At 38.7% G+C, this 15,864-nt stretch overlaps 1 protein-coding gene across 1 annotated transcript in view; it reads left to right on the top strand.

Moving 5' to 3' along the window:
• Positions 1–15,864, top strand: part of LOC123752098 (N-acetylated-alpha-linked acidic dipeptidase 2-like) — a 62,910-nt gene that overhangs the window by 37,838 nt on the left and 9,208 nt on the right. The window contains exon 13 of the mRNA XM_069309682.1: positions 4,264–4,354. Within this exon, the coding sequence (XP_069165783.1) occupies positions 4,264–4,354 (91 nt within the window). The remainder of the gene's footprint in view (positions 1–4,263; positions 4,355–15,864) is intronic.

The following is a 15,864-nucleotide window of genomic DNA, read 5'->3' as shown; positions in this document are numbered from 1 at the left end:
TGCTCCATTCAGAGCAGTGGGTAAGCGCTCGACGAATATAAGCATTGAGAACACTGGCTTTGTATCTTTGGGGGCACTCACTTCTACCGTTCAGGCATAATCCTATGTTGGTGGGCTTGGTATATACGTTGGTGCTTAAAGAGGTTCCTGTTTTTGTTATTAGTACATCCAAGAATGGCAGACTGTTATTTTCACTATTTTCATGTGTAAATCGGAGTACTGACTCTCTCTCTAGGTGTCTTTTTAGGTCAATTAGTTCATCTGAGTCTTTTACTATTACGAATATGTCATCTACATAACGGCAGTATACAGTTGGTTTTTGTCTGCTACTGAAGACCCTATCTTCGATGGTTCCCATATAAAAATTAGCAAATAAAACTCCTAAGGGGGAGCCCATTGCTACTCCGTCTATTTGTAAATACATGTCTCCTTGTGGACTGATGAAAGGGGCTTCCTTTGTACATGCTTCGAGAAGACTTTTCAAGTGTGGCTCAGGTATGTCTAATTTGGGGGTGCTCTCGTCTCTGTATACTCTGTCCAGTATCATTCCTATGGTTGTGTCGACTGGGACGTTGGTAAAAAGGGATTCAACGTCCAGGGAAGCGATGATTCCATCGGGCTGGGTTGATTTGATCAATTCTAGGAAATCTGCTGATGATTGTAGACTAAACTTACTTGGAGTGTATGGAGTTAGGAGTTCATTGAGTTTCTTTGCCAGGTGATAAGTTGGGGTTGGTATTTGGCTGATTATAGGGCGTAGTGGGTTACCTGGTTTATGCGTCTTAACATTGCCGTAGGCATATCCTAAGCCATAGTCGCCTTGAAGTTTATTGAAATGCACACTACCTTTCTTTGCGTTGATTGCTGTAATTGTTTTGTTTAGTTTCCGCTTAAGGTCTTCTACGGGGTTCCTCGTGATTCGTTGAAATTTGGAGTCGTCACTTAGGATGTCGCTAATTTTGTTCATGTATTCATGGGTAGGAATCAATACATATGCTGCTGTTTTGTCGGCTTTTCTTATTGTTACGTCTTTCAGATTTTTTAGTTGTTTCGCTGCTTCTTTGAGTCGTGGGGTTAAGATTGTAGATGAATATGTTCCTCGTTTTTTCCCTGCTTCTGCAAGTAGTTCAGCTTGAAGTGTGTCAGTGGTGATGACTTTTTTGTTGTCTTCTAGCTTATGGATATCGTCCAGAAGCATTTCGATTTCCAGGCGTTTTTGATGCATCTTTGGTTTAGATAAGAATTGACAATTTAGACCAAGATTTAAGAGGTCTCGTTGGTCCTGGGTAAGATCATAAGAAGTCAGGTTAAAGTAGCCATCTTTAGGACGAGGGATTTTTAGCTGTCCACCGTTTAGGGATGTTAACTTACGGAGTGTCTTTGTTTCTACAAGAGTTTTATGTTGTTGTTTCAGGTTAAATAGTTCACTGTTGATGGTTTGCTTGAGTTGGATAGGGATGTCGTACTGGGTCCATTTGTTTAACAGATGCTCCGCCTGCTCTATAAAGGTTTGGAGGGCTTCCTTCTTCTTGTTTAGTTGATGCCGAATGAGCTCTTGCCTATACCTATAGGTAAACTCTGTATTGCGGACTGCTGGGTCATGTGGGTTTATATTGGTGTATACTGGCAGCAGGTTTTCTTTCAAACATGTTTCATTGAATGTGACCGCATATTCTGTATTTATTATTTTCTGGTTTAGGGCTTCTATCCCTCTAACTATTTTCTTAGCATCAGGGCTTAATTGGAATAGGAGTTCTCCAAAACTCATTTTCGTACTTTTAAGGTGAAGAAAAGAAGTGATTTACTATAGAGTGTATTACACTTATTTGTATAATTTGCACGACGTTTCGAACCTCCATGGTTCATTCTCAAGTGAACAGATCTTACAATACTAGTTGATTTTATACCCGCATTAGGTCAGGTGATAATACAATGAAGGTGAAAAACATGGGGGGATACATAAGGGATAAACATAGGGGCTGCAGAAGGCGTATTGGCCCATACGAGGCATCTCCTATCTAAACACAAAGATTAATCCAGTGTAATTGGCCTGTTATGTTGGACATTGTCTTCTGGACATTGTCTTCTGCTGATGGAATCATCGCTTCCCTGGACGTTGAATCCCTTTTTACCAACGTCCCAGTCGACACAACCATAGGAATGATACTGGACAGAGTATACAGAGACGAGAGCACCCCCAAATTAGACATACCTGAGCCACACTTGAAAAGTCTTCTCGAAGCATGTACAAAGGAAGCCCCTTTCATCAGTCCACAAGGAGACATGTATTTACAAATAGACGGAGTAGCAATGGGCTCCCCCTTAGGAGTTTTATTTGCTAATTTTTATATGGGAACCATCGAAGATAGGGTCTTCAGTAGCAGACAAAAACCAACTGTATACTGCCGTTATGTAGATGACATATTCGTAATAGTAAAAGACTCAGATGAACTAATTGACCTAAAAAGACACCTAGAGAGAGAGTCAGTACTCCGATTTACACATGAAAATAGTGAAAATAACAGTCTGCCATTCTTGGATGTACTAATAACAAAAACAGGAACCTCTTTAAGCACCAACGTATATACCAAGCCCCCCAACATAGGATTATGCCTGAACGGTAGAAGTGAGTGCCCCCAAAGATACAAAGCCAGTGTTCTCAATGCTTATATTCGTCGAGCGCTTACCCACTGCTCTGAATGGAGCAACGTGAGTAGAGGGTTTGAAAGAGTAACTCAGGTATTGGTGAACAACGGATATAGCAACGCGGAAATAAACGCTGCTATAAGAAGACACTTGGACCGTTGGTATAATTCAGAACCTAGAACAGAAACCACAACACCCCCAATAAAATTATATTACAAATCTACCATGCACAGTGAACATATAAAAGAGGAAAGAATAATGAAAGAAATAATCCGTAAAGGAGTAAAAAGCACTACTCCTAACCAAAACATAAACCTGATAATATTCTACAAAACCAAGAAGACTTCCGAACTCCTTATCAAAAACAGCCCGAAGCCGACGGAGAACCCTCTACAACAGTCAAGCGTTGTATACATGTACACTTGCCCCCACGAAGGATGTAACCTTCAATGTAAGTACATAGGTATGACGTCGACCAAGCTGACGAGGCGTTTGACATGCCATTTTCAATCTGGTGCCCCTAGGAATCACATGAGACAAGCCCATGACATTACTCTAACAAGAGAAATGTTGAACAAGAATACTTGCATAATAGACAAAACCCAAGATTCAAGAAGATTACAAATTCTTGAGGCAATACACATAAGAATAGAGCGACCTACCATGAACACCCAAATCACGGAACTATTTACTCTACCCACCATGAGAGTAAGGACAAGACAAGAACATATCGATGCCAACACAGAAGACAATGTCCAACATAACAGGCCAATTACACTGGATTAATCTTTGTGTTTAGATAGGAGATGCCTCGTATGGGCCAATACGCCTTCTGCAGCCCCTATGTTTATCCCTTATGTATCCCCCCATGTTTTTCACCTTCATTGTATTATCACCTGACCTAATGCGGGTATAAAATCAACTAGTATTGTAAGATCTGTTCACTTGAGAATGAACCATGGAGGTTCGAAACGTCGTGCAAATTATACAAATAAGTGTAATACACTCTATAGTAAATCACTTCTTTTCTTCACCTTAAAAGTACGAAAATGAGTTTTGGAGAACTCCTATTCCAATTAAGCCCTGATGCTAAGAAAATAGTTAGAGGGATAGAAGCCCTAAACCAGAAAATAATAAATACAGAATATGCGGTCATATTCAATGAAACATGTTTGAAAGAAAACCTGCTGCCAGTATACACCAATATCTATATATATCTATATATATATATCTATATATATATTATATATATATCTATATATCTATATATATATATATATATATATATATATATAATATATATATATATAATACACACACACACACTTAACTAACTTTAAACACCCACCCACCAGGGACGTAGTTAACGGTAGTTAACTACGTTAGTTAGCTAGGGAGGTTAACGTAGTTCAGCATCTAATGGTTAAAAATATAGAGCAGTTAGATCTCTGAGGAAAAAGTGTAGATAAAACGAGTTTGGTTAAATGTTTTATGACTGGGAGATGAAAAAGCACCATTTAGGAGATGAAGAACATAAGCAGTGTGGCACTGGAGTATGCAGTATAAATATAATTGATTAAAAGAGATAACTTCTCACTGGCTATACTTTTCTCACAGGATGGAAACTTTGGGATCTGGAAGCGACTACGCCCCATTTTCTTTCTACTGTGGCATCCCATGTCTGGATCTGTGGTTTAGGAGAGACAAGGTAAATCTGCTTCATAATCCCAGTAAATACTCTGCGTTCATTTACATTTCCACACGCCTTGTGCTGTAGTTCCATATGCACTCTACCACTGCTACATCTTCCTTTCCCCAGAATAAGCACGATATAAGCATCTGCCCGTCATACCACACTGGCTACGAGACGTTCTACATGATGGATAAAAACATAGACCCGGGCTTCAGGATCCACCAGGGCTGCAGCCGGATCGCCGCCCTCACCCTCAGGTACTTCGCGGACTCCGTGCTTGTGCCCTACAGCCTGGAGCACCTACCTAAGGCCATGAAGGATGCTCTCGATGCCCTCAGGAAAGGCGGCAAGCGAGACAAACTCATCAATATATATGACAAGTATTGTGAGTCTGGGGTAGTTTGCCATTTGAGGGGGAGATTAATCTGTATTGTATTATTATTTATAATGTTGAACTCTGTTTGAAACTTATCTGTTGTTTAACGCTAGTGATATGGTCATATTCTTTGGGGCTCCAGTTCTTGGGGTCTTTTTTTAAATGATAATGTTTTGTTTTCATCATAGCAGCTATGTTTAATGCTTTTGAACCATTATTTCATCATTTGATCTTGTTCTCTTTTGAAAATGTAAATACTTTCCCCGAGAGCCTAGGTTCTGGAGAAACCCTAGGAGGATTGATGTTGCCTCGTAATCCACGTTTTTCTTGTTCTGGGTTGACCACGAGGGCTCGGGAGGGTTGACCACCAGGGCTCGGGAGGGTTGACCACCGGGGCTCGGGAGGGTTGACCACCGGGGCTCGGGAGGGTTGGCCACCGGGGCTCGGGAGGGTTGACCACCGGGGCTCGGGAGGGTTGACCACCGGGGCTCGGGAGGGTTGACCACCGGGGCTCGGGAGGGTTAACCACCGGGGCTCGAGAGGGTTGACCACCGGGGCTCGGGAGGGTTGACCACCGGGGCTCGGGAGGGTTGACCACCGGGGCTCGGGAGGGTTGACCACCGGGGCTCGGGAGGGTTGACCACCGGGGCTCGGGAGGGTTGACCACCGGGGCTCGGGAGGGTTGACCACCGGGGCTCGGGAGGGTTGACCACCGGGGCTCGGGAGGGTTGACCACCGGGGCTCGGGAGGGTTGACAGAAGCAGTGAAAATGTTTGTGATTTAGATCGTGTGTGAGAGAGAGAACCTCAGACGGCAGGGAATATCGACCATAGTGATTTAGTGAAGATTTTAGAGATGGAGATAAGATGTGATCCCAGATCTTCACATGGGCAACGCCAGTTTATGGTGACCAAAAAAACACATCATAGAATGAAGAAACGAGGATGTTTCGGCCCGTCCTAGATCATTCGGTAATTCCCTGGGTACAGCTTGGCGTAAATATGTTACAAGATTGAGTCTTGAAAGCATTTATTTTTAATTTTATCATATTTTCATGTAATTTTGTTGCATATTTAAAGTCTCCAATTTTGTCCAGCTCTTCTTGAAGAGTCGCTGATGAACTTTACGGACGCGACAGCTGTCTTCGTCAGGGACCTGAAGGAGAAGAGGACTGAGGACTTGGAGTGAGTGAGGGGTAAAGATTGTAGGGACGGTGAGGGGGGAGGGTGAATATTGGTATATAGCCTTTAATGTATGTATATGGTATTTTGAGCTTTGGGAGGTTTGGTGAGATGGGCAGCATGGGGGAGGGGGGTTTGGTGAGATGGGCAGCATGGGGAGGTGGGTTTAGTGAGACGGGCAGCATTGGGAGGTGGGGGAGGGGGAGTTGGTGAGATGGACAGCATGGGGATAGGTTTGGTGAAATGGACAGCATGGGGGTGGGTTTGGTGAGATGGACAGCATTGGGGTGGGGGGGGGGGTTCGTGAAATGGGCAGCATGGTGAGTGAGGGAGGGGGGGGGTTGGTGAGATTGGCTGCCGTGGGTGGGGGAAAACCTGACTCCTATAACTAATAATTAAATATATACTTCAATAGCTATGAAGGACCACCACTTTTTGAGAAAAAAGTGGAAAACAAAAGAAAGCAATGGAAAACCTGATCCTTAGAACTAGTGTCCTATGGATCTTGGTGAAACTTTATTTCTTATATAAATGGAGTCAAATTAACTTACACAAAATTGGGGGGTTACATGCTAAAATATTAATACATCCCTAGCATTATTCTGGTGCTGGTTCTTCGCCAGAGTAAATAAAATATGAAAGTGAATAAGGTTGATTATATAATATTAATTGGAGGTAAATGCTCCTCAATATACTACTGAAATGTTGAACAGCATCAGTAAATCAATGGGTTAGTGTAATTGATCTCTTTGAGAGATCACTACTGTAACTACAGAGTTATTGCTACAGATAAAAAAGGGACAGCTTAGCTGTAAATCTAGTGAGGTGTAATCAGTTGCTACGCTCCACCGACGACGTGTTGCATAGGGCAAATTGTTGCACAGAATGGTGGGAAGCCTAGCACCTCGGTTGGAGTCGCCTTGGTACTGAAAGGCAATTACATTGTAGAAATCTTCTACATAATAAGTAACTACAAATACATCCTAAATTATGAGGATAATAGTAGGAAATTTCAGCCAATATCTGTGCAATTTATATTCAAGCACTGTAAATTCTCTTTGGAGGAAATAATGACATTAATCATCTATTTAGATGGTAAATTTACTTAAGACACGTACGAGATTGTATTATTTGTTTTACGGCCTAACGACAACTAGCCTAAATGTTAATTGTGGCCACATAATAACAAAAAGGTAAACCTAGCTGCCGAGCCGCGTGTCCGTTGATGTGGAGACTTGAGCAATTCTTCGTCCTCCAGCTGCTGCTTGAAAGGCGTTGACTTTGGAATTGCTCATATGCTAGTCTGGGACACGGCTATTGTGCCAGATAACGTGGCACCGCTCTACTGGTCGTTGGAGCGAAATAAATGGGATCAAAACGTAGCTCTGCTACACGCTGTCAATGGCGACCGCGTCGTGCTCTCTCGTGTCTAGTGACGCTCTCCCGTCTTCCTCCTCTTCCTTATTGCGCATGCGCAGCTCTCGATAGACATCTCGAGCGTAAATGTATATGTATATATCGCAATTGCCTAAGGAAGGAAGAGGTAGTGACGAGTATTAATATCACATTAAATTCTTCTGTGATAAATTAGAATTTCGTGCAACATAAATTGATTTATTAAAGTTGTGCAACTAATCGAGGAAATTAAAGTAAAATCATTTACATTAAAGTAATTTCATCTAGAATGTTTAATATCAACTAAATAAGGGAGTTCCAGTGAGTAGCAGTATACTACGAAATTAAACTTATTAGTAAGTAACTATTTTTAGTAAAGGAAATGATAAACTGGACTCTTGTTATAAATCCAACTAAATGTGGAGAGAATTCATGTTACTGCCTGTCGTTCCTCACGTCGTCACTCTCACTAGCAAGAATCTGGCAATATGTCTAAATAAATCATGATAATGATTAAATCCACAAGTTAGTAATTTTAGTAACTACTTGTGGTTAATACAAAGATGTATAAAACTGTTGGTTATTTCCAACACCGGGGGGGGGGGGGGTAGGCGGCAAAGCTTAAACGGGATGGCTGGAGACAGAATGGTTCTTACACACACATTTCCTGCATTCTACCATAATGTGATTCCATTTATCTGTAAAGAATGTCTAACGTAAATAGAGAGAACCTTGTCTTATAGGATGATTAACATAAACAATCACACTCAGTGTTAAAAAAATGCTTCTCAAATTTTCCTGTACTTACCTAACAGTGTCTATGGAGGAATTAGGTTTAGCTCTTCATGCCCCACCTACCAGCCTTGTTGTATTATGTTGCGTTATAATTTAACTATTCTGACGTTTAAATTCCTTATCGAATGTGGGCTTAATAGTTATAAAAGTTGTGGAAAGAGGTGGCTTCCACAACTTCTTTCAGCGTATTCCACTTCTTGCCTACCTGTACAGGGTAAAAGTATTATCTGCATTCCTTCAGCGCATTTGCGTCCAGCCCCCACCTGTGTCCTCTTGTCCTGCTGTCTCTCAATTTGAAGAGTCTATCCTTGTCCACCTTATCTATTCCCACATCTCCAGCATCTTGTATGTTGTGATCATATCCACTCTGTTCCTTCTTGTCCTCTAGCATTGTGAGATTTAGTTCCATTAGCCTATCCTCGTAGGCTAACCCGCATAGCTCTGGCACCAATTTTGTTGCCAATCTTTCTAATTTTTCAGTTTTGATCTTATGATTCCAGGAGCTGTATATGCCAGTATTGGTTTAATAAATGCTGTGTAGATTGTCGTGAAGGATTCGTGATTTAGGTTTCTAAACGATGTTTTTCATATATGCCTGCGTCCTGTATGCTGCCGATGTTATCCTGTCTGTGTGCCTCCGGTGGGAGTGTAAGAGTTACATCCTCTTCCAAATCTTTCTCTCTTTAAGATTCCTATAGTTCCCTTCCCCTTGTCTTGAACATGTCCCGTGAGCAACATGCTAATTAATGGATACTGTAATTAGTAATGACCAATGTCAATAATGGGTCAGTGTCAATAGTGACCAATGACCATGTCAATAATTATTGTCAACCAATGACCAAAAATAACTTTTTATGGTTCCATTGTTATATACAAAAGTGAGCACTCATTCATGGAACATAAAGAAGACTGTCCCAGTCGTTGCCTGATAATGGATCGATGCTGCTGTTGGCAGTGTGATGGGAACTATATGACTGACTTGGTCGTCGGTCGCGGTCACCTGTCCCTCAATAGAATTCTTGGTGACTCGGATACTTTTGATATCGTTCGCCTTATGCGTTTTTGTTCTCGTATTGGCATCCTTGGTGATATTTAGCGCCCTCTGATTATGTTTAGCATGTTTAGGGAGTTAAACAAGGGGGCTGAGTGTTGTCTGAAAGCAGAATTTGTTATTATTCTGATAGCAGATTTTTGCTGAGTGATGATGGACTTGAGGTGGTTTGCAGTGGTGGAACCCCATGCACAGATACCATAATTAAGACCATAATTAAGATAGGGATTGATTAGTGCATAATATAGAGAGATGAGAGCAGAGTTAAGTACATAATATCTGATTTTGGAGAGTATCCCAACTGTTTTAGAGACTTTCTTAGCTATGTGTTGTATGTGGGTGCTGAAGTTGAGTCTCTTGTCTAGGAATAGGCCAAGAAACTTTCCATCATTTTTATTGCTAATGTTTACATTATCTATCTGAAGCTGAATTGCATTTGTAGATTTGCTTCCAAATAAGATGTAGTAGGTCTTTTCTATGTTAAGTGTTAGTTTGTTCGTTGACATCCATAAGTGGACTTTTTTTAGTTCATTATTAACAACATTATTCAGTGTATGTGGGTTGGGGTTAGAGTAGATGAGGGTAGTATCATCAGCAAACAAAATAGGTTTCAGAATGTTAGAGACATTAGGTAGATCATTGATGTATATAAGAAATAGGAGAGGTCCCAAGATGCTGCCCTGTGGCACTCCAACGGTTATTGGTAGAGTGGGAGAGGTTATATTATTGATGGTTACACATTGGTGTCTATCACTAAGATAGGATTGGATATAGTCCAGTGCATGGCCTCGGATTCCATACTGATGAAGTTTACGTAAGAGGTAATTGTGATTAACAGTATCAAAGGCCTTTCTCAGGTCAATGAAGAGTTCAATCGGAAACTCATTTTTGTCAAGGGCTTAGTAAATTATATCAAGGAGACTAATAATTGCGTCGTTGGTACTCTTTTGGGAGCGGAAGCCAAACTGACAGGGGCTAAGAATGTCGAATTTTACGAGATAAGAGTAGAGCTATTTGTAGATAATTTTTTCAAATATTTTTGATAGTATGGGTAGGTTTGATATTAGTCTATAATTGTTTATGTCTGCCGGATTACTTCCTTTATGAACTGGCGTTACTCTTACTTTTTTAAGGATATCAGGGAAGGTATGACACTCAAGGGATTTATTGAACAACAGAGCTATAGGTGGCGCAAGGGCATGGGAGGCGCTCTTGTATACAATGGATGGGATTTCACTGATGTTCCCAGCTTTGGTTTTTAGTGAGTGTATGATGAACACAACATCTGTCGGGCTGACTGGTGAAAGGAGAAGAGAGTTTGGATAGCTGCCTGAGAGATATGTGTTGATATGTGGCTGAGTCTATGGGATTTTACTGGCAAGGTTAGCACCAACCGATGAAAAGAAGCTATTAAAATCATTTGCCATTTCTAAGTCAGTTGGCGGTGTAAAGCCATCCTTAGAGAGTGTTGTAGGAATGTTGTTTAGTTCCTAGGATATTAGAGATGGTATTCCATGTGCTTTTCATGTTGCCTTTTGCTTCTTTGAATCTAGTCTCATAATATGAAAGTTTAGCTTTTCTTATGATACTGGTAAGCACTGATGAGTACCTTTTAACTACTTCCTTTGTAACTAGGCCAATCCTAAATTTCTTTTCGTATTCATGTTTTTGTTGATTGATTTGATTATGCCACTTGTGAGCCACGGATTGTTTTTTCTTTTGTCAGTTACCTGTTTGGTAAGGAGGGGACAGCGAGTGTTGTAGAGGCTTAGAGTTTTGGAGAGAAAGAGGGTAGTTAATGAGTTTATATCCTGTGTATTATTGAATTCAGGTTCCCAGTTAATATTGTGAAGTGCATTAGAGAGATTGCCTAAAGCTGATTCACTGTATAGCCTGAATTAGAGTTTCTTGCTTTCTGGTGGTATTGTGTCCATGTTTGCTATGAGGAAGGTAGGATAGTGGTCAGTTGTTCTATCATAGATTACTCCAGATGTAAGGGGAGCTGTTATATTAGTCCATAAGTGATCCAAGGTGGTGGCAGATGTTTGAGTGACTCGGGTGGGCTTGGTGATTGTGGGGATTAGCATACAGGAGTGCATGCTGTTACGGAAATAGTCAACTTGAGGGTTATTTTGAAGATCCAGGTCAATATTGAAATCACCTCCTAGAATGTGATTTTTGTTGAGATTGTTATTTATGATAAGATTTCTTACGTTGTCTGAGAATGAAGCTATGTTGGTATTAGGAAATCTATAGATGGCACCGATAGTCAGGGAGGATTTAAGGGATTTACTGGAGAACTTGGCTAAGGTATATTCACAATAGTCGTCTCTATCATTAATGACACTATTGCAGGTGAAGGTATCTTTGTAATATATTGCTGTGCCACCTCCTTTTTTATTAGGCCTGCAGTTATGAATGGTTTTATAACCAGCTAAGTTGTAGAGTTGGGTATAGTCTTTACTTAACCAAGTTTCTGTTCAAATGATGAATGATAATTTAGAACCTAGTGCTGTGAGTAGTGCATTTATATCATCAAAATGTTTACCAAGTGACCTAACATTTTGGTTGTAAACTGATAAGCAGGTGCTGTTTAGGAGTTTGTTTTTGCAAGATTTGCTGTGTAATACCTGCAATAATGATGATCAATGTGCTGATTTGTGTGGATACGAGACAGAAGATTTCGATCAGGATCAATATCAGTAAGCATATAGATGCAATAATGTCACGATACAATAAGATGAGCAATTACAGGAACAGTTAAATACTAAATCTGCTGTAAATATAAAGTAATTATAGCAAAACACAACAATAAATGTAAGTACACAAAAAAATAGAAACAATTTGAAGTAGAGTAAAGATCACCGCAGATAGCCAGGAAGGATACAGAAGTTAGGTTAAGAGAGAAGAAAAAATCAGTAGACTGACAGGAATAATATGTAGCAAAAATAATGAGACAAATAATAATCGTAAAGTAAAAATAATCTTAAGAATAAATTATTTAATATTGCTTAGTTGTGAAGCTATAATTAGTATGAACTTAAGAAAACAAAATGAGCTCAATAATTAATTACAATAAATGATGTATAAATCAAATTACAATTAAATTTAAAAAAAAATAACAGGGTAAGATTATATTTATGAGCAAGATTTTACTAAGACACTGAGGTAGATGCTTACATAAATACTAAGTCTACTATAATTAGAGAATTATTATAGCAAAACACAACAATAAATGCAAGTATACAAAAAAAATTGAAACACTTAGAAGTAGAATAAAGAACACTAGATAGCGATGAAGGATACACAAGTTTGGTGGAGAAAACAAAAAATCAGTAGAGACTCTCAAGATGAATATATATAAAAAAAATAGACAAATGATAATTGTAAGGTAAAATAATCTTAAAGATAATTAATTTTATTTAGCTTAGTTTTTAACCTATAATTAGTATGAACTTAATTAAGAAAACAAAATGAGATCAATAATTAATTTCAATAAATGACATAAATCACTACAATTAAATTTAAAATTTAAAAAGAATAGGGTAAGATTAGTTTTAAGAGTAAAATTTTACAATGATGTATGAATGTTATATTGACCATTTATGCATTAATTTATCATTTAGGTTAATGTCAATATTGTTTAGTTGATATCTGGTAGGCAATAATTCCGACATTTGAAAGGTTAAAAATATGCCCTCTAGAACTGAAAAATGTCAGTTTTTTCGGGTTTCGTGGGTAGATTATAACACTCATACTCGGAAAATAAAAGCTGAAATAATATATAATGTAGCCGGAAAAGAATGCGTGTTCTCTGCAAGACATACTGTTTCAAAGCTCAATAAAGTTGAGTTTTCTATATAAGATTTCTTTGACCCTCGCATAATTAATCAGCATAAGCATAAAACAAACTGGTAAGATTATGTATTTCGTTTCTAATAATGGAAAAAAATAATTTAGTTTAGGTTATGTCAGTTAATCGGCATAATTAACAGCCATAACCTGGAGATTATGGAATGGAACACTGTTGACTACTTGTGAATGTTGTTAATTATAAAATAAATCATTACACTTAATTTTCGAACGTAGGAGCTTTATGCACATCTCTAACGACTTCACAGCATGTCCTCAGTCATGTCTCTAGATCCTACAAGAATTTAGCATGTCATACAGCACCTTACTTCATTTCAAGTCCTGTGGCTTATTTGTATGCCCCGAACTATCTTGAGGCTATTTTGAGATGAACTAACATTAAAGTTTGCAATACATCTCCCTGCTACTAAGTCTTATGTTACATTTGTCTTACAACGCACTTCATATGTAAAATAACTTCATTCCATATGATATGTTCTAAGGCATGAGTTTTTCTTATTTCACTGCTGCAGGAGCCTTATACCAGACTACGGGATATTTCTGGTGACCTACAATATAAGCGTTTTCTTCAGGATCACGTAAAAAGTACCTGCAGTAGCACACAAATTCCTAAATCATCCTATATCCTAAAGAAGTTATTCATTCATGATGTTTACAATGCCCGAAAACATCTCGAAGCATTCCACCATGTTAAATAGTGTTCAAGCATGATCTAATGTTTCCAACTATATCCTTAGGCTTCCCATATAGTTTTAAGCTTATCCATGCAAACGTCCTAAAGCATCTCATCCTTTCTTCAGTAAAATATTATAGTCTACGAGCTTCCCAGCACGTCCTAAAATGTCCTGACGTGTCCCACAGGAACACGTGAACAAGCTACAGGAGCGGGCGGTGATGTACCTCAACACGGACACCTGCGCCTCGGGCCCCATCATCGAAGTGCCCGGCAGCCCCCTTCTTTGGGATCCCATCACCATGATTACACAAAATGGTATGTCGCTCCCCATTCCCCATCTCTGTTTAGAAACACTTTACCCAACTCTTCTAAGACCAATAATTTGTTATATTATGCAACCTATTTTGAACTACAATTTAACCTTTTCACATTGGCAAAGATTTAATTCCAATTTCACACTTTAGCTTGTGGTAGATATTTTAATTCCAGTATGGCCCCCCTCCTCCTCCTGCAGGTGCCAGGTGTTCGTAATGGTGCCACGATATACGAGGAGTGGGTAGCATTTCACACTATGCGAAATAAAACCTCACCTGAGTAAGTAGTGGTGAAATTGAAGGAGAGGGATGACTGCGGAATTGAGGGGGAGCAGGGAAATATATGATATTTTATAATTATATATTAAACTTTACTATTTATGAAAAAACATACATTGGTTATATTACATTATATATATATATAATGTAATATATATATATGTCGTACCTAGTAGCCAGAACTCACTTCTCGGCCTACTATGCAAGGCCCGATTTGCCTAATATGCCAAGTTTTCATGAATTAATATATTTTCTCTAATTTTTTTCTTATGAAATGATAAAGCTACCCATTTCATTATGTATGAGGTAAATTTTTTTTTATTGGAGTTAAAATTAATGTAGATATATGCCCGAACCTAACCAACCCTCCCTAACCTAACCTAACCTATCTTAATAGGTTAGGTTAGGTTAGTTGGCCGAAAAAGTTAGGTTAGGTTAGGTTAGGTAGGTTAGGTAGCCGAAAAACAATTAATTCATGAAAACTTGGCTTATTAGGCAAATCAGGCCTTGCATAGTAGGCTGAGAAGTGAGTTCTGGCTACTAGGTACGACATATATATATATATATATATATATATATATATATATATATTATATATATATATATATATATATATATATATATATATATATATATATATATATATATATATCTATATCTATATATATATATCTATATATATATATCTATATATATATATCTATATATATATATATCTATATATATATATCTATATATATATCTATATATATATCTATATATATATCTATATATCATTGAATATGACCGCATATTCTGTATTTATTATTTTCTGGTTTAGGGCTTCTATCCCTCTAACTATTTTCTTAGCATCAGGGCTTAATTGGAATAGGAGTTCTCCAAAACTCATTTTCGTACTTTTAAGGTGAAGAAAAGAAGTGATTTACTATAGAGTGTATTACACTTATTTGTATAATTTGCACGACGTTTCGAACCTCCATGGTTCATTCTCAAGTGAACAGATCTTACAATACTAGTTGATTTTATACCCGCATTAGGTCAGGTGATAATACAATGAAGGTGAAAAACATGGGGGGATACATAAGGGATAAACATAGGGGCTGCAGAAGGCGTATTGGCCCATACGAGGCATCTCCTATCTAAACACAAAGATTAATCCAGTGTAATTGGCCTGTTATGTTGGACATTGTCTTCTGGACATTGTCTTCTGCCGATGGAATCATCGCTTCCCTGGACGTTGAATCCCTTTTTACCAACGTCCCAGTCGACACAACCATAGGAATGATACTGGACAGAGTATACAGAGACGAGAGCACCCCCAAATTAGACATACCTGAGCCACACTTGAAAAGTCTTCTCGAAGCATGTACAAAGGAAGCCCCTTTCATCAGTCCACAAGGAGACATGTATTTACAAATAGACGGAGTAGCAATGGGCTCCCCCTTAGGAGTTTTATTTGCTAATTTTTATATGGGAACCATCGAAGATAGGGTCTTCAGTAGCAGACAAAAACCAACTGTATACTGCCGTTATGTAGATGACATATTCGTAATAGTAAAAGACTCAGATGAACTAATTGACCTAA

This window comes from Procambarus clarkii, chromosome 65, assembly GCF_040958095.1.
Source record: "Procambarus clarkii isolate CNS0578487 chromosome 65, FALCON_Pclarkii_2.0, whole genome shotgun sequence".
Lineage (NCBI taxonomy): Eukaryota > Metazoa > Arthropoda > Malacostraca > Decapoda > Cambaridae > Procambarus > Procambarus clarkii.
The sequence above is the reverse complement of the archived record's forward strand: the minus strand, read 5'-3'. Positions and strand labels throughout refer to the sequence as shown.